At 36.9% G+C, this 19949-nt stretch overlaps 2 protein-coding genes across 4 annotated transcripts; both read left to right on the top strand.

Moving 5' to 3' along the window:
* The first annotated feature begins 926 nt into the window (after nt 1-926).
* On the top strand, nt 927-3406 carry lyrm9 (LYR motif containing 9). Of its 3 annotated transcripts, none has more exons than XM_034310939.2 (4): nt 927-1168; nt 1361-1515; nt 2286-2378; nt 2941-3406. In XM_034310939.2, the coding sequence occupies exons 2-4, from the start codon at nt 1390-1392 to the stop codon at nt 3004-3006; spliced, it is 285 nt and encodes a 94-aa protein (XP_034166830.1). In that variant the 5' UTR covers nt 927-1168; nt 1361-1389; the 3' UTR covers nt 3007-3406. The 3 variants fall into 3 exon arrangements, with proteins under 3 accessions (XP_034166830.1, XP_053095859.1, XP_053095858.1); XM_053239884.1 differs by having other exon boundaries at nt 927-1179; XM_053239883.1 differs by having other exon boundaries at nt 927-1250.
* A 1972-nt stretch (nt 3407-5378) lies between these two features.
* On the top strand, nt 5379-19949 carry LOC113539231 (nitric oxide synthase, inducible-like). Its single transcript, XM_053239570.1, has 24 exons — nt 5379-5402; nt 5700-5801; nt 7319-7467; nt 7691-7853; nt 7949-8040; nt 10110-10251; nt 10367-10506; nt 12924-13098; nt 13205-13306; nt 13929-14123; nt 14398-14483; nt 14615-14759; nt 14844-14948; nt 16103-16152; nt 16228-16402; nt 16499-16619; nt 16746-16824; nt 16938-17131; nt 17221-17387; nt 18148-18358; nt 18523-18610; nt 18732-18853; nt 18975-19123; nt 19273-19949. Exons 1-24 carry the CDS (start codon nt 5379-5381, stop codon nt 19504-19506), a joined length of 3210 nt encoding a protein of 1069 aa, XP_053095545.1. The 3' UTR covers nt 19507-19949.

The following is a 19949-nucleotide window of genomic DNA, read 5'->3' as shown; positions in this document are numbered from 1 at the left end:
ATTATTTTCCTATAATAGGAAACTAGGACCAGGAAACCAAGACAAGGAAACAAGTTGGTTCCTGGTCTCACTTAAGTCACCAGGCTCTCTTTCTTTTCCTTTATATTATAGCACATTAATATAAACCTGCGATTTACTGCTGAACTATTGTCAGAGCTGCTGTTATAGAAAATTATTCAACACCTTCTGACCAATCAGAATCCAGACTACTACAGTGATGTAGTAGAAATATATCATTTCCAACTGTTGCTAAGAACAGGTTAATAATAATAATAATAATAATAATAATAATAATAATAATAATAGTTTTTATTATTATTATTGTTATTATTATTATTAGTAGTAGTAGTAGTCGCAGTAGTAGTAATAGTAGTAATAGTAGTAGTAGTGGTAATGGTTGAAGAATTGGTAGTAGTGGTTATGGTAGTAGTAGTAGTGGTGGTGGTGGTGGTGGTGGTGGTATTAGTAGTAGTCGCAGTAGTAGTAGTAGTAGTGGTAGTGATAGTGGTGGTAGTAGTAGTATAGTGGTAGTGGTAGGAGTAGCAGTCATGGTATTAGTAGTAGTAGTAGAAGTGGTAGTGATAGTGGTGGTAGTAGTAGTATAGTGGTAGTGGTAGGAGTAGTAGTCATGGTATTAGTAGTAGTAGTAGTGGTGGTGGTGGTGGTGGTATTAGTAGTAGTAGTATTAGCAGTAGTAGTAGAAGTATTAGTGGTGTAGTGGTAGTAGTAGTAGTAGTAGTAGTAGAAGAAGAAGTATTAGTAATAGTAGTAGTAATAGTAGTAGTAGTAGAAGTATTAGTGGTGTAGTGGTAGTATAGTAGTAGTAGTAGTAGAAGAAGTAGTAGTAGTAGTAGTAGTAGTAGTAGTAGAAGAAGAAGAAGTATTAGTAATAGTAGTAGTATTAGCAGTAGTAGTAGAAGTATTAGTGGTGTAGTGGTAGTATAGTAGTAGAAGTATTAGTAGTAGTAGTAGTAGTAGCTGTTGTTGTTTGTTTCTTTGTTTGTATATCTATTTTTCCAAGTAAAAATGAGACTTTTAGTTTGAAATTATTACAGACCCACACGAACACCGGAAGGTACTTTAGGAAGAATCCCAAATACACACTTACTGCACATACAAAGCGCTAGGCAGGGAGCAGGAGCCACTATTTTCCACCCTCTCAGGGACTGTGAGTAGGCAGTAAGGAGCTGTTTGTGATTCGGTCCTCTTAAACAGCGCGCACAGTTCAGAAGGGAACATTTCATATCAGAGTATAAACACGACAAATAATAATTCACTACAGCTGATACACAGCTATGTTCTAGCCTCATTTTGCTCTCCTGTATTTTTATTTTTTATTTTTAACCGGTTTTGAGTGAAGGTCATCAGCGTGAGTGAGAGCCGGTGAGAATGGCACCACTTCCGGGTGCGGAGCTCGTGCGGACTCCGGTGCAGCTTTACCGCTACCTGCTGCGCTGCTGCAAACTGCTGCCCAGTCCGGCCATGCAGGCACACTACCGACACACTGTCCGACAGGTACTGAGCACTTCACACTGAGAGCCCTGCGTGCACAAACACACCAACTCTGCCATAAACACGTGGGTCATCAAAGGCACAAGTGCACAACTCTCAATGCCAGATATGAGTAGAATAAACAGAGTGCACACTTCACAAGCAAAAACCAACAAATGGACATCTGATTTGTCTGCTTAATGTGTGTTTTAATGTTTACAGTCTAAAGCTTATGCGCATTGATGGCAACATTTTCTGGGGGAAGTGGCTTATCCATGCTGAAATTCGCCAGATGACGTCAGAGAGAAATTTGCATGTTGGTTGAATTAATTCATGATCATTTGCATATCAAACCATGTTATGTGAGGATGGAAGATTTTCTGAAGACATTCAAAATAGAAAAGAATGGAACAAAATGTTTTTGGGAGGTGGGAGGAAACCGGAGAACCCGGAGGAACCCCGTACGAACGCAGGGAGAACGTGAGACTCCACGCAGACAGTAACCCGAGCTCAGGAGCATAGCACCACTAACCAACTATTTATGCTTTTACAAAATAAACTGGCTACACCTTTTACTTTTTTGCATTCACATGCAATAAACTTTGGACATCTGATTTATCTACCTAATGACTCTTTTACCTGGGGTCGAAAAATCACCAACTTTCAGGAGAAAATAGCTAACACATGCTCAAATTGTGACTAGATGTTACCAGATGACATCACAGACTAATCTGTGTGTTCATTGAATCGTCATATAAATCAATTTGCATAACAGACTGTGTTGTCCTGTACAGAGTTACAATAGCCACGCGGATGAGGATGACCCGGAACGAATTGGTATGATCATCCAGCGAGCTATTTCTGACGCTGACTGGATTTTAAACAAGGTAAACATCAGTAGAGTTGTGAAGTAAAAGAAAAGTCGTAAATCCACTGGAATGTGATTTACATTGCCATATTTTATGAAACAAGAGGTTTAAACAGAGAGGATCATTATGGACATAAAGGTTTTCTTTTTTTTGAAGCCGCTGATAACTGCTGTAAAGTTGTTACAAGGTTTTCTTGATTCTGATTGGTCAGGAGGTGTTGATTGATATAAATTAATTAAATAAATTAATGTGCTTGTTCGAATACGTTATTGTTTGTGTAGTAACAGCTTATTCACAGGGACTTGTATTGGTGAACGCACTACATGAGTGTAATTTTTGATACTGTGAAGTTTATTGTGAGGAGATGTTTTTTTTTTTTTTTTTTTCAATGTTTCTATAAAAAAAAATCTAAAATAATTGGCTGGCAAATTCATGTGGTATAAGAGGAACTTTAGGACATGGTAACAGTAACTCTGCTTCATCACACCACCCCACCATTGATTATTCTCCTATAACAGCATGACACAGTGTTTTATTCCTTACATAGGTGGATTAATCTTTCTCCATTTCTTTTTCACAGTATATCAAAAAGACAGGATCTCTAGGTCAGGATGAAACAGGACAAAACAACTCTGATCGAAGGTGATGCTACGCTGGACTGCTATAAAGCTCATAGAAAGCTATATTATGCTTATTACCAATCACTATTGTAGGCCAGGGTTCCAAGGGAATAAAGTAACATGTTTATTACCAAAATGTGTAAGAAAAGAACTTAATACTTACTGACCAGCTGTATATTTGTGTGAAAATTTCGTACAAGCTATTCAGTTGAACCATGCTGGTAGCTTATGGACCTCTGGTTGCATCATGTGAATAATCTGTATTCTTTTCCATTGTACATAATAAATATCTAATAAACGTTATGAGCTTTGGTTTGTCAGCACTGATTAAATCTATGACTAAAATGTATGACTGTTTTTTTTCACTTTTGAACACTGTTGCACCATCTGGCTATTCAAATAATAAAAAACAGTCATACCCAGTGATCAGCAGTTTGTCAAATAAGGTAATTATTCATTTCTCTCAGACTAATGACAGACAAACATGGTCTATGTGCTTTATTAAATGAAGTCATGAATCAGAATATCCTAGGCCTCTTATTTTGTAGAATCTTGAATTTGGTTAATGAATATTTGTTACTTTTTAAATATTTGCCACTTTGCAACTTATAATAAATAACATAACCATTTCCATCTTAAACTTCAATTCAATTTTATTTGTATAGTGGTTTTAACAATGGACATTGTCACAAAGCAGCTTTATAGAAATAAATAAATTCAAGATATAAACTTTAAATTTATAAATTTATTCCTAATGAGCAAGCTAGAGGCTCTCTATGATGATATGAACCCTTGGGAGGAACCAGACTCAAAAGGGAACCCATCCTCATCTGAGTGACACTGGATATTGCGATTATAAATAATCCCCTATTATAACTGTGTATTATACGGTCAAAAGGTGCCATTGTGTAACCAGGAAATTCATTCTAGTTTTAACATGAAGTCTATTTTGTTGAAGTTATCAACTGGTCACTGATGGAGACTTGAGTGCAAAACTGTTCATGACAAATTGCAGTCCTGAAGCTATCATAGCAATATGAAGCCATCTTCCTATTTTCTAAGTGGTACCATTCACAGCAATCTCATGTACTGTATATCATATAAAACTCTGTACACTTGGTCTATAGAGATGTTGGACATTTATTGTTGACATTTAACTTGACTGACAGTGACTCCCTGTTAATATTAAAATAAATGTTCATACATAAAATAAATTGTGTAAATTATTATATATTGAACTTTTTGAAATGGTTGGTTGACTTCCTTAGTTTTTTAGTTTTTTATTTTTACACCTCTTCAACATGTACCTGAAATTTCAACAAGTAGAAAAGGGTCATTTAGTGGCCTTCTACAGACTACATTAGTCAGTTAAACAGAAGATCTATGTCTATTTTTGTTTCTACCCACTGAATATGGTTGGTGGGCAGGGTTCCCTGTTTGAGGGGTTGACGCTAAAGATAATAAGCCATTGCATCCTGTAGACATGGTTTGTATGAAGCTTATGGACAATTTATTAAATTTTGTGGGAGAACTTAGTGCATCATGCTTAAAAATCATCAGTACTGATGATGCATAGGCATAAATTGGTTAACAAATTTCAAAGTTTGTTCTTAATAAAAGTGAGCATATTTGACTGAGGGAGCGCAAGCAGTCTTTCGTCAAATATGTTCTTATTCGTTTCAATTTACCTCTTGCACCTTTGGTGCTTTGGCCTATCATGAAAACCTCCAGTTAGAATAGGCCTACCTACACCATCAGTGCTTGGACCCCTAATAGGAAAGGGTAGAGTATGGATTCTTTTTGGTGCTTGGACCCCTTGGACTCTTGCAAATTGTGTGTGTTTTGTTCCTTCGTTATTGACTGTCATATTGATGTGAACTTTGTGTAGATAATTTTATTTCTCTGCACTTTATAAGTAGAAAAACTACCTTATTTTACACGTGGAACAATGTGACCCTTTATTACCCTTTAAAATGTTTATTTCTGGAATTAATTACATTCATGGCTCTAAGAGTTTTAGGAGAATATTTGAATTCCAGTTTGTGCCAAAATAGTAAAATACTACTAGTTTTTCAAATGAGATCTAAATATTCCGTTTGTTTATACCAACACATGGTAAAGAAGCAGTTTATTGTCTTTATACCTGTTATGAACTTTGTTAAATTTCTCGTAAGTTATTTTTCCTTTTAAACATCTTGGTGTTATTGTATAAAGTGAGTAACGTAAATAGCCCACCATTCAGAGTAGTGCTCTCAGCTCCTTATCCCCCTCTCCCCATGAGCTTGACATCTCAAGAGTTTGGTATTTCTTTTCTGTCCATTCTGCCCCAATCCGAAGCAGGTGCCGTGTATAAAAGGAGCAAAAAAATTTAATATGCTCACAATGCCTCACACCGATGATGAGCTGGCATCTAAAATATAAGGTAAATATAGGTTGTTATATATGTTTGTATAAATTCTGTCTAAATAGAAGAAGAAGAAGAAGACGAATGTCTTGTTTTTGTCCGATATTATTATAAATTTGCATTTAGTTATCAACATGCTCATTTCTCATAACAGTAGAAACTGCATGGTAAAATTTTGGGGAAGAAACTTTGTCAAGGTAAAGGAAAGGAGCTCCAGCAGACTCAGTTAATTAAAAAATACGCAAGATAAGTAAATTAAAAAGGAAGTAATCCAATGTACATGAATGGGATGTAAATGTTTTGAATGGTCTTTAGCAGGCAGCGAACAGGAGCGGCCAGTGTCCCGTAGAGCTCCATGTGTGCAATCTTCAAAACGGCTCACGATGCCATGACACGCTTTATCACAGAGCTGTTAAGGTGAGTCCGATTCCAAATAACTGAGACCGACCTATAGCTTTGGAGAAAAAAAATATATATATATTACTTAGCAGTGTACTTTTTAGTACTACTTATGACTATTTACTACGTATTATAGAATGCCGTTTATTATTATATCATTCCATTTACCATATGGCACTATTCAGTACTATTTACATTTTGCTACAAATGATAAGTACTATGATACTATATAGTACTTTTTGCTATGTGTTACAAAAGAATACTTTCCTATTTAGTAATATCACTATTTAGTCATATGTCATATGGTACTATTTATCATTATTATACTATTTACTATTTAGTCATATTTAGCTTTTACTACATGATAATTGTTATGGTGCAATACAGTACTTTTTACTATGTGTTACTATAGAACACTATTTTACTGTTGTACTATTTACTACTATTTATTATTTAATATGGTAATATTTATTAATATTTCATACCATTTACTATGGTGCTGTTTAGTACTATTTACTTTTTGCTACAAATGATAATTACTGTGGTACTGTACAGTACTATTTACTATGGTATTATTTAGTAATAGAATACTATTTCATATGGTACTGTTTATCATTACATCATATTATTTACTATGGCATAATTTTCTACTATTTACATTTGCTAGAAATGATAATTAATATGGTACTCTACAGTACTGTTTACAGAATACAATTTACTATGGTAATATTTCCTATTCCTTTTCTATTTAATACAGTACTATTTAGTACTACACCATATTATTAACTATGGCACTATTTAGTACTCTTTACATGTAGTACTGTTCAGTGCTTCTTACTATGTATTACTATAGAATACTATTTACTATGGCACTATATAGTACCATAGCATATTTAGTAGTTAATAAAACGATATTTATTACTACAGCATACTATTTGCTAAGGAACTATTTAGTATTATTTCCTTTTTGATATAAATTACATTATGACATATTACTATCATTAATACTATTAGTAGTAGTAGTATTAGTAGTATGGTACTATTACTTACTATTCATTACTACAGAATACAATTTATTATCATATTTAGTTATATTTATTATGTAATACAGTACTATTTACCATTATTAAATATACTAAATAGTACTATTATGTCTTACTATAGAATACTGCTTTAAATGGTACCATTTAGTAATACTTTCAATTTTGTACAATACTGTTTATTACTTCAATTAATATGATACTATTTCAACTGTATTACTATATAGTAGTATTTACTAAACCATAGGTTCACTACTTGACCTGATAATATGGTTGTGTATTATTCTGTACTATTCTGACATGCTTTTTGCATGGTAAAATGCAGGTTCAGGCACAGCCTAAATCCTCAACATGTGTAAACCAGTACACTTTTATTGCTTATAATATACACTGATAATTCACAACACATTCATACATCACTCACTTATTTGTATCTGATTAAGCCTTTCCTAGTCTTAGTTCTTAGTCCTGAGCTGTGACTGTTTGAAATTCCAGGGTCTGTGCTGCAAGCCGAAAGTATGTGAGGGCTCCATAATGACTCCAAAGTCTCTAACTCGCTCTCCTCCCATTTCCCCACCTTCCTCCAATGAGCTCCTCACGCAGGCCATTGACTTCATTAACCAATACTACAAATCCTTTAAAAGGTAGGCATTATCTAAGCATTTGTGTATTTACATCTAAGGAATGTTAATCACTGTTGCCAAGCTGAGCATTTTGCAGCCTGCTTGGATTATTTTTAATCACACCAGCCTGGGAAAAATGGCCAGTAGCTTGAAATAAATTGCTGTTGGGATCATTTATACGTTGAAAGCATGATTTGGCTGACAAGCCTAATCGCATCTCATTTGTATTCATCATTTAACACAGCTCTAAAATAGACGAGCATTTGGCCCGGGTTAATGAGATTGCTCAAGAGATTGATGTCACTGGATCTTATCAGCTCACTACTGAAGAGCTTGTGTTTGGAGCCAAGCAGGCTTGGAGGAACGCGCCCAGGTGCATTGGCAGAATTCAGTGGTCCAATTTGCAGGTTTGCAGGTTTTCCAGATTTGAGACTTTTGATGATCGTGTTCAACTTTCAAGTTGATGAGCAGTATACATATGACAATATTCTCTCCTCTTCAGGTATTTGATGCACGAAAATGCAGGACAGCAGAGGACATGTTCCAGTTTATCTGTGCTCATCTTAAATTTGCTTCTAATGGAGGCAACCTGAGGTATGCAGATTTTAGTGATGATATTATTATTAGTAGTAGTAGTTGTATTTTTTTGTTGTTATAATTTTTATAGTTGTTATATGTAATAACTAAATCAAGTGGGGTGTGCTGTTAGAGGGAATTAATCAATGTTGATTATTTTCCTATTACAGAATGCCACAATTTTGTTCGTGTTATATCACCAGAATTTTTATTTATTAAAGTATGACACTTTTTAAGTACTTTTTATTCATTTATGGTTACATAGTTACAATTTATGTTGTGGAATATCCACGAAACAAGTTAAAAAAGAAAAAAAAAACAAGTTAAAAAATACAGGTTGTCATGTTACCAGGAAACTGGAACAGACTGAAATAGGAACTGTATAGACTTTCCCTGGTCTGAAAACTTAATGATTGTTCCAAAGCACAGACAATGTAGACTCCTTCCATAAATCTTAAATAAACATCACCTTACAGAAAACCTCAACATATCACCAATTATATGGTCCCCTCTGAAAGTACTGGAACAGCAAGGCCAGGACTTTTGTTTTGGCTATACCCTGAAGACATCAAAAGATGCTCAAAAAGATGAATATGAGATGATAGATCAGAATTTCAGGTTTCATTTCCTGTTATTTAAATTTAGATTTGTTAAACAACTTGGAACATGGTGGCAGACCACTCAATTTTTAGGTAAGCGAAAGTATTGGAACAGATTGGAACAGGGTTAAAGTAAATAACACTTAATATTTGGTTGCAATAACTGCATCAAGCCAATGACCCACTGACATCATCAGACTGTTGCATTCTTCTTTTGTGATGCTTTTCCAGGCATGTAAAACAGCTTCTTCAGTTGGTTTTTGTTTTGGAGGGGTATCTCGCTTCAGTCTCCTCTTCAGGAGGTGAAATGCTGCTCACTTGGGTTAAGGTCTGGAGATTGACTTGGCCAGTCTAAAACCTTTCACTTTTTTCCCCTGATGTTGGCAGTGTGGTTTGGGTCATTAACTTGTTGCATGATGAAGTTCCTCCAAGTACCTTGGATACATGTCTCTGTAAATTGGCAGACAGAATGTTTCTGTAAACTTCTGAATTCATTCTGCTGCTACCATCCTGAGTTACATCATTAATAAAGATTAGTGAACCTGTTCCAGAAGCAGCCATGCAAGCCCAAGCCATGTCACTACCTCCACCATGCTTGACTGTTGAGCTTGTATGTTTTGGATCATGAGCAGATCCTTTCTTTCTCCATACTTTGGAGTTTCCATCACTTTGTTCAAGGTTCAAGATTCAACATTCTTTATTTGTCACACACATATTACATACATGTGATGTAATGTAGTGAAATGTATGTAGAGGTTTGGTTGAAGTTAATCTTGGTTCCAAAACTTTTGTGGCTCATCCATGTATTTCTTTTTGAATTCCAATCTGGCTTTTTGATTCTTACTGCTGATGAGTGGTTTGTATCTTGTGGTATGGCCTCTATATTTCTGCTCTCAAAGTCTTTTTTTGAATGGTGGATTGTGATAACTTCATCCTTGCCCTGTGGAGGTTGTGGTTGATGTTACTGACTGTTGTTTTTGGGTTTTTCTTCAAAGCTCTCACAATGTTTCTGGCATCAACTGCTGTTTCCTTGGCCAAACTGTTCGATGTCTGGTTGTTAGTACACCAGTGGTTTTCTTTTTCAGGACATTCCAAATTGTTGTATTGGCTATGCCCATTGTTTTTGCCATGGTTCTGATTGATTTTCCCCTCTTTTCTCACCTTCAAAATTGCTTAGTTTACTCCCATAGACAACTCAGGTGAAAAAAATGAAATTCTGATCTATCGTCTTATATTCATCTTTTGATCTCAAACCCAAATGTCTTTAGTGTGTATCAAAACCAATGAATTGGCCTTGCCATTCAAGTACTTTCGGGGGGACTGTATGTTATTTTGTTAAATCTCTGTGAATGAGCTATAATTAGAAAAATAATAATGCATTATAACGGGCACATTAATATAAACGTGATTTGCCTTGCAGACGGCACATTCTGACCAATCAGATTCAAGAATTAAACAGTGCTGTGCATAATTGTTATTATTTTACAGGTCAGCGATCACTGTGTTCCCTCAAAGAACTGATGGCCAGCATGATTTCCGGGTTTGGAACAGTCAGCTCATTAGATACGCTGGCTATCAGATGGGGGACGACCGAATTAGAGGAGACCCTGCTAATGTGGAATTCACTGAGGTATCCACAAGTCACACGTCATCTAATGTCAATTAACTGCTGTTCATTGATGAAAACACATGAATTTGTCTTGGCTTTCTTAAATTTGAGCCCATTAATCACTGCCTTCTAACAGATTTGTGTCCAACTTGGATGGACACCAAAGTACGGGTCCTTTGATGTGCTGCCACTGATCTTGCAGGCCAATGGAGAAGATCCTGAGCTATTTGAAATTCCTCCAGAGTTGATACTGGAGGTGGAAATAGAGCACCCACAGTAAGTTCTAAACATCTTATAAATATTTCATTACTTTCTTAATAGCTCTAACTTGTTTTTAAACAAGAAGATATTGGGTCAAACAGATTAAATTCTTGTTTGATAGTCTGACACTATTCAACAAGTGAATAACCACTGCAGGGTTTTTTAACAATGCATGCAGAATCATGCATAAAATATTCTAGGTGCAATGTTCAGAAACAAAATAGTATCTGTAAAGTTACTGTACTTGCACAAGCTAATTCAAATATGCAAATCTCAGTGTGTGAAATGTAAAAACATGACATGGCGTTTTAAAAAATATTTCCTGCTGGGAATATGTGGAGGAAATGAGATATTGGTGTAGCATCATTCTTTGGTTTCATACTGGAAAATTTATGAGCAGCACTTTAATAGAGAATTATTATTTGCTGCTGTTTTGCAAAGGCACAATTAGATAGAAAAGATTCTAGTGACAAAATCAGTAGGTTTATTGACTGGCTCTGTTTATCTCAGTGGTGTTTACGCAGACCACCAAGACTCTTCCCTGGGGTGCTTAAGGTCTCTTACATTGCTTGCTTTCTACTTGAGGTTGCTTTCTACTTGAGGTTGAAAATCCAAGTAAATCTCCAGGCTCTGAGAACGGAAAAGTTCCCAGTCATTCTTGTGCTTGTGAAGGGTCTGCAGTAAAAGAACCCTTCAAACTTAAAGATCAGGGATAAGTGGAAAAGCCATCAGTTCTTAATTAAACCACTAATTTGCCCCATTCCTTCATGAGAACATAACAAAATGACCCTATCACCCCATCACATATTAGCTTTCTTGAGCACTATGTGAATTTCAGTGAAGTGTTGACTGCTGGAGCCCACAAGATGCAACTATCAATATTGAGAACTACAACAAGGCATGACCAAAATCCTTCTAGTAAAGTCTGGCCACTTGATGCCCATCTTGGTGACACACTTGGGCAGTTATTTTCAGTCATACAAGACCAGGCTTTTACAAAGCTTTGCATAATTATTCACCTCTTGAACTATTACACATTTTGTAGTGTTACAACCAGGAACTAACACGGAAGATTGCATAAGTATTCATCCCTGTTGCTGTGAAACCCAAAAATTTGTTCTGGTGTAACCAGTTGACATCGGAATTTAGATAATTAGTTTAATTGGGTCAACCTGTGTACAATTTAAATGTCATATGATCTCACTATAAATAAACCTGTTCTTCCAAGACCTTAGAGTTTATTAGAGAACATACCTAAACAACCAGCATCACAAAGATCAAGGAGCAATCAAAGCAAGTCTGGGTCCAAAGATCTGGAAAAATATTTTAAACATCCTGTTGTCCATCATTAAATCCATTACTAAAACATGGAAAGAATATGGCACAACTCTGCCTAGAGGAGTTCACCACAATCAGTGATTAAGTAAAGAGGGCATTAGTCAGAGAAGCAACGAAGAGGCCTAGGGTAGCTCTCAGCATGTTGCTGCTACCACCATGAGTTACTGTAGGGATGGTGTTCTCAAAACAAGGAACAACAAGAAATGGATTGATGTTTAAAACACAGATTTGAAATTGTTGTAAATAATGGGGTCTTCGACTCCAATAACAACTAAAAAACATTTTTTCAGGTTGGTCCATCTACTTCACATGCATGTTTCTCAATAACTAAGAAAGCACCCTATATCTGAGCATGCATCAGTCACTACATTAAGTGTTATGCACTGCCACATTCATTTTTATAAACAGTGCGCTGTGTCTACTCATACCATTTCTGGTATATATGAACAAAGACAAAGCACATGGTATAGTGTATGACTTTGGGGTATATTCTTTGGTAAGATGCAGTGAGTGCATCATGTATGTTGTATTCTCACCTTCACTTGAAACTATTAAGAATAGATATGTACTTATCCAAGATAAAACAGAAAGATTAACTAGATTTTGGGTGGCTAACTAAATATACTAAAATAAAAGAAACAGAAACTATATAATATTCTATACTAACTCCCTGGCCTCAAAACAGGAGAAAAGAGTTATCAAGAATAAATGCTGCTCAACCTCTACAGATTCCACACAATTTATCATGTAAGTTATTATCTACCACAAAGTACAGATGAAAGCTACTGAATACTGTAGGTAGAAAGTGAAGATAGTTACTTTGGTCAGATCAGATGAGACTTCTCATCACGTCAGAAGGAAAAGGCCCTCGAGTCCGTGATTCTCTCTCTAGTGCCTTTCCCTCATATTTTAAAGGCACAGTGCCCCATTAAACCAATGACAATGCTCCACATACTCTTGCGAAAAAAAAGAAAACATAACCCAACATACGACCAAAGGGCATTGCAAAAGATGGTCTTAACATGAATATTTGTATTTTATATACTGAGTACCTTATGATTCAACAATGATTGGTTCATTTTTTTTAAATCCAGTTATGAGTGGTTCAAAGATCTGAAGCTTAGATGGTATGCAGTACCTGCAGTGTCCAACATGTTGCTGGAGATTGGTGGTCTTGAGTTCACAGCATGCCCCTTCAATGGCTGGTACATGGGCACTGAGATTGGTGTGAGGGACTTCTGCGATACTCAGCGCTACAACATCCTGGAGGTAACTCTATTTAATTCAGTGCAGGATAGAACAAGAGGTAAGGTTTAGTTTAAAATTAATTAAAAATAAGTTTAAAATTAACTTCTATTTCTAATGCCTTCTGCAGAGAGTTGGTCGTTGTATGGGGTTGGATACACACAAGCTGTCATCATTGTGGAAGGATGAGGCTCTGGTTGCCATCAATGTTGCTGTGATTCACAGTTTTCAGGTAAAAATTTTTAAGTAAAGAAAAAAAACATTTTATTTTCTTTACTTAAAAGAACAATATTTTTCACAACAGTAGTTATTAAAGGTTTTAAAGGTTAATTGGCTCTTAGATTTTGATATACTGTATCCAAACTCCAAACAGTATCCAAAAAGGTAGACGTTAATGGAGGGTGGGTATACAAGTTATTAGAGAATACTTATATCACATTTAGAAATAGAAATGCAATCATTCATGCTGATTTTGTTTTGTCGTTTCCCCCCACTTTCCTAATATACACTATTTCATGAGCTGTGAATGTAACAGTAATTGAATTTTAAAAAATGCAGGTACATATAAGAAAATTTAGCTGACCATATGCAAATGAATAAAAAGAATGTGATACAATTATTTCATTTGATAAATTCAAAGATTTGATTAGATTAAAACACTAGAAATTTTATCAAACATAAGCCACGTTTATTATTTACGGCCATGCTTGACCATTCAGTATTTATCATTCACACTAGGGTGGAAGTAATGCAAGAAATTCACAGAAAAGGCATTTTTAAAGTTAAATCATCATACTATTTGATTGATTGCTTACTTTGATACGAATTTCTTCTTCTGTTGTCTTGTGCTGCAGAAAAATAAGGTGACCATCACAGACCACCACTCTGCCACGGAGTCCTTCATGAAGCACATGGAGACTGAACTGCACCTGCGTGGTGGCTGTCCTGCTGACTGGGTCTGGCTGGTGCCTCCCATGTCTGGTTCTCTGACCCCTGTGTTCCACCAGGAGATGATCAGCTACATTCTCTCCCCCTTCTTTTACTACCAGGTAGCAAATATGAACATGATTACTAAGTAAAATTATAGGTTTATCATAACAAAGTACAGATGCATCAAATCTCTTTAATCTGCTATTGAACTGTTTATTCAACAGCAGTTTATTATTTAATTAAAGCCTTATTCCTGAAACCATAGACTTCTATTTCATGAATAAACCCACTGTTGTGTCAAACTCCTCAACCATCTTCAACAACAACAAAAAAAAGTTTACTCTAAGTTATTTCTTTTGCTGGACTTGTGATAATCTTTACCTTTATTTCAAGCCTGATCCCTGGTTAACACATGTATGGAAAGATGAAAAGAAAGGACTGAAGAAGCAAAGAAGATTAAGCTTCAAAGGTCTGATAATGTGAGTGCTCTTTCTTCCCAAATCTATACTCACATGTTAAGATCTAAAATCTTTAAACAATTAATTACAATTTTTTTGCTTTTTTAATGTTTGCATGCTGAGTAAGTCATATGTGAATTCTCTTTCTCCAGGGCAGCGGCCTTCTCTCAAATACTCATGAAATCTGCCTTGAAAAAGAGAGTGCCTTGCACCATTCTCTATGCTACTGAAACAGGAAAATCACAGACCTTTGCCAAAAAGCTCCAATTAATACTCAGCTGTGCTTTCAACCCCAGGGTAAAAGATAGTTTTCCACAAAATTACCTACACATTGTGGTATGGGCTGAATGAACATTCCTTTCCTGTTTGTTTGGGATACAGCTACTCTGCATGGAGGACTACAATTTCCTGGAGCTTGAGAAAGAGCATCTCCTAATGGTGGTGACCAGCACATTCGGCAATGGAGACTCTCCAGGAAATGGACAGGTATGGGCTCAATTGTGCACAAAAATGTTAATACACATATAACTGTGGTTCTATGGACCCGGATTACAGCAAGTGGTGGTGAGAATCATCTGAATACCTTCTTGTGCACATGTACGCACATGCCGAGACCTTTTAGTAAAGTCACATAGTAATGTAATAAGTGGCAATAAATTCAGCTGGCATACAGCCATCTTTCCATGAAACCTTGCTGAATTCTTGCCAGGTTGCCCATGATTCTGAGTGGCAAGGAACACTGGTGGTTATCTGGGGTTAATAGAACCACTGTTACATACATGTTATACTTCACACCTCCTAACCACCAGGTGTGGTGAGAATCTCCTGGATAGTACATGTGAACAAGATCAGGAGCAAACTTAGCTGCTGGCTAAACTGACTAACCAGAAAGGTGTTCAGAGATGGCCACTGAAAATCCATTGTAAACCTTGGTAAAAGTGCAAAGAGCACAGTGGCACCCGGGTCACAGCAGAACAGACTTCGCAGAGCGCCACACCTCTAAATAACGCCCATGAGAGGGACAATCTACTCACAGACTGGCATGTCTCAGTAAGGGACGGACAACCAGCCTGTGTCTAGAGTATGGTGATGAGGTCTACACCCCACGGGGCCAAACTCTGCTTAGACAAGCCCCCTGTGTCTTTCCTTCAGGACATATCAACTGTTGGTGTGAAGACTGGATGACCACCATACAGTCTGTGTACCAGCACCATCAAAGAGGTGCTGCAGGTCACAGGACTAGAAGGGATGAGATGAAGCCATCCCCAGCTTTGCGGGACAGGAACTCCATAGCACTGAGCATAATTACAAGCTGCTAAGCAAATAGTTCCATATGGTGTACATGTGAATGATATGTACAAACAGAAAGAAAGGGAACAATGGCTCCATGACAGAGGTATTTATTTCAAATTCTGAGTCATACATCACTATCTGACTTTGCTGAAATGTCTCGCCATGCATGTGGATGTGCATAAGAAGGTGTCCGGATTATTCTCACAGCCCCTGGCAGTTAAAAATGTATAATCTTGTTGAGATTGTTATTTTATTAAGACCTTAGTACATATAGTACATATAAGAGTACATATAAATAGTACATATTTAATTATCAGGAAACGTTTGTTTTTTCTCCTCTTTTGAAGATGTTCAAGAAGTACCTTTTCAGCACTAAAAACCTCAAAAACAAAGTCAGGTTAGTATTTGCTGACACTTGTGGAAAAGCTTTTTTAAGAACTGGATCTTTGACTAGTCTCTTTCTATTACACAGGTACTGTGTTTTTGGCCTTGGCTCTCGCATGTACCCGCAGTTTTGTGCTTTTGCCCATGCCGTGGATGATAAGCTCGCAGAATTGGGAGCCAAACGAGTGACTTCAATAGGAGAGGGAGATGAGCTCAATGGACAGGAAGAGGCGTTCTCCATCTGGGTTTGCACCGCCTTCAAGGTTCACTGGTCACCTTTAATAAACACAAAATCACATTTAGAAGCAACTGCGTGTGGTTCATAAAAATGATTTACATTTTATGATTTACATTTGTAGGCTGCATGTGAGGAGTTTGGCATTGAGAGCCATGTCTTATGGGCGGAGCATTTAACAGACAGCTGGGACCCACTGAGACACCGAGTGCAGCCTGACAGCAGCTCCTTTGACCGCATCACGGGTATCTTGTATAATTTCAGAAAGTTCTCAATGGTGGTGCATTATTATTATAAAATGGTGAAATATTATGACATCTAAGATGTCTGTTCTCACCCATCAAGATACTATATCTTTCCTCTTCTCACAGCTCTCTCAGCACTCCACTCTAAGACTGTGTTTCGTATGAAGCTAAAGAGAAAAAAGAATCTACAAAGTTCACGATCAAGGTAGACTATCAGACATGACACTTAATTTTACCTAACTGCATTTGGAGACAGTCATCCATTTTAAAGCGGTACTTCTCTTTTTATTATGCTTTGTGATATGGCATTGTTTTTAGTCGCTGTACTATACTGGTTGAACTGGAGGTGGGCGGTGACAAAAAAGAGGCCTTGAATTGTGCTCCAGGTGACCACGTGGGCGTTTTCCCAGGGAATTCACCTGAGCTGGTGATGAGAATTCTGAAGCACCTCCCTAATGCCCCACCCACCAATCAGAGTGTCCAACTTGAATACCTTCCTGAATCCTGCTATGGTAATAGTCCATTTTTATTCAAGTTACAATGCTAAATTATTACCTATTTTGATATTCTCCTGTACATTTTTTTCTCCCTTATCCTGCAGGGAGTGCAAAGTGGCAAACAGATTCTCGTATCCCAGCATGCCCTCTGGCCAAGGCTCTTACGTACCTCTTGGATATCACCACCCCACCTTCCCAAAGCTTCTTGCACAAGCTCTCACACATGACTAAGCAGGAAGATGACCGACAGCGCCTGCTAGCTCTTGCAAAGGTAACCCATCCTAACACTGAAATAATCAACATTAAAACAAAACGTACAATCCTTTGAGATGTTAAGAGACGAGTGACAAATACACTGACAGTCTGTGGAGACTAAGCATTACTCAAGTCTTTATTTTTATTCCTGCTGTACAGTATAATGGGATATAATTATCACATTTAATAATACACTACATAAAATGTGGATTTTTATTGTCATGTAAGATACTTAGAGATTAGAAAAGTGTCTTGCAGAGCTAAGTAAAATCTGTTATAAGATTATTTCTTAAAGCAATTAAGAATTGCTTAAAACCTTTGGACATGTAATATGTTATAATATGCTGTTATATTGTTAACGTGTTGTTGGGCACATTCATAAATCAGAAACTGCTTCAAAAATCTTCAATAGCTCACTATATTTGACAAACCGGTCCACTATTCACTGTGATCATGAACCACGTAAATATCTACCACTGAAATGTTGTTGAAATGTTCTAGGATATTACCCATAATTTGAGTTTGGGCAGACTTTTCAACTAAGAAGCTGATACAGCTAACAATTTGAGAAGCAGTCAAAAATCTAAATACACATTTTATACATTTTATACTCAACTTTATATCAGTTACCAAAAATGAGACTTAAATGAGAATAAAGTTTCCTTGAATTAGTGGCAGAGAGTGTCCGTTGTTGATATTGTTGATTTAATTGTAATGTTTAGGTCATTTCTATTAAAAAAAAAAAGTGCTTAGTAAATAATGGCACCTTTCTGCAGGACGTCAAGTGTTATTCAGAATGGAAGGCATTTAGTAGGCCCAACTTCCTGGAGGTTCTGGAGGAGTTTCCTTCCCTGGAGCTCTCTGCAGCCTTCCTCCTCAGCCAGCTTCCCCTGCTGAAGCCCCGCCTCTACTCTGTCAGCTCCTCCCCAGACCTCCACCCTCACGAGCTTCACCTCACTGTGTCTGTGGTCAACTACCACACACAGGGTAAAGGACACACAATACTAATCGCCATGCACAGCATTAGTAGAACATGATTACTGAAACTGTAGCTTCATTCTGTACAGCACAGCAGGTGGCAAAAAGTATAAAATTCAGAACCCAAACTATAATATATAATATTTAACTATGATAATAAACTATAATTCCAGATGGAAAGGGTCCTCTGCATCATGGTGTCTGCAGCACATGGCTCAACAACCTCAAAAAAGGCCAACTGGTTCCGTGCTTTATTCACAGGTACTAACCAGAAGTTCATTCTCAGAGATTTTCCTGGCTGCACCATGTAAAACATTATGATGTGTTTTCTAGTTTTTGGTATTTTATGAGACAGACATGTTTCTTTATTGGTCTTCTACAGATCCAGCGAGTTCCACCTTCCATCAGACCCCAGTTCTCCTACTATATTAATTGGAGCAGGCAGTGGTATTGCACCTTTCAGGAGTTTCTGGCAACAGCGCTTTCATGACATGAAAACAACAGGTACTGTCATATCCACTCCTGGACAAGCAATTAGCTGAAACAAAATTAGAACTGTTTATTAGTTCCCCATTGTATCAGCTAAATAGATTTTTTTTGAGGATATACACATTTTGTCTGAAAGGCCTGAAAGGCAGTCCAATGATGCTGGTGTATGGATGTCGTGGTGCAGACATGGATCATCTCTATAAAGAGGAGACTTTGGACATGAGAGAAAATGGCACTCTGAAAAGCATCACTCCAGCGTACTCTCACCAGGCTGGTCTCCCCAAGGTATAGCTCTGCACTTCTTACCACCAAGTACTGACTAATAAATGAATCCAATTAAACTAATTATACTTAAGTAATTCAAACTATTCCCTGCCACCCTTTTGAGACATGTTCCAAGCATTACGCTTATTTATCAATATCTTTGGCCCCAGGTGTATGTTCAAGATGTCCTGAGGAAGCAGCTTAGTGAGGAGGTTTGGCAGGTCTTGTACCAGAGCACTGGACATCTATATGTGTGTGGGGGCATGAACATGGCCCGAGATGTCGCACACACTATAAAAGAGATCCTGGTTAATCGTCTGGGCATAACTCTCTCACAAGCTGGGGAATATCTGGATCAATTAAAGGTGCAGTTAGTTGCAGATTTTACCACAGCAAGGTCTTGAGTGTATATTTATACAATACACATTATTAAGCAGAAACATCCTCTCTTGGGCATCCACCAGTCTGGTTAGAGGTGGTTTTCATGACTATCACATTTCTTGATTCTCATAATAATTTCAGAGTTGGTCAAATTAGGTAAATCTAAGGAAGGTCAAATTTAACACCTTAAGTCTTTGTAACTGGTGTCATTGTGCCAAATGGCATAAATTCCATTATGCTGACAAAAATCCTGTTACCTTCATTAAAACGTTTGTCATTTATGTGTTTATTAGAGCAATTCTTTTTCCATTGATCTTTTTGTTATTGACCTTAATACATGCTATTGACCATAGATCAGTTATTGTTACTGTTACTGTTATTTGCTATACATTATATATGAGACTCATGAAAACTCAATCTGGATGAGACAGAACTGATTGACATTAAGATTAAAAAAAAAGCTTTT

The sequence above is a fragment of the Pangasianodon hypophthalmus genome, chromosome 14, assembly GCF_027358585.1.
Source record: "Pangasianodon hypophthalmus isolate fPanHyp1 chromosome 14, fPanHyp1.pri, whole genome shotgun sequence".
NCBI classification, from domain to species: Eukaryota; Metazoa; Chordata; class Actinopteri; order Siluriformes; family Pangasiidae; genus Pangasianodon; species Pangasianodon hypophthalmus.
Note: the sequence above shows the minus strand (reverse complement) of the source record. Positions and strands in the feature narration are given on the sequence as shown.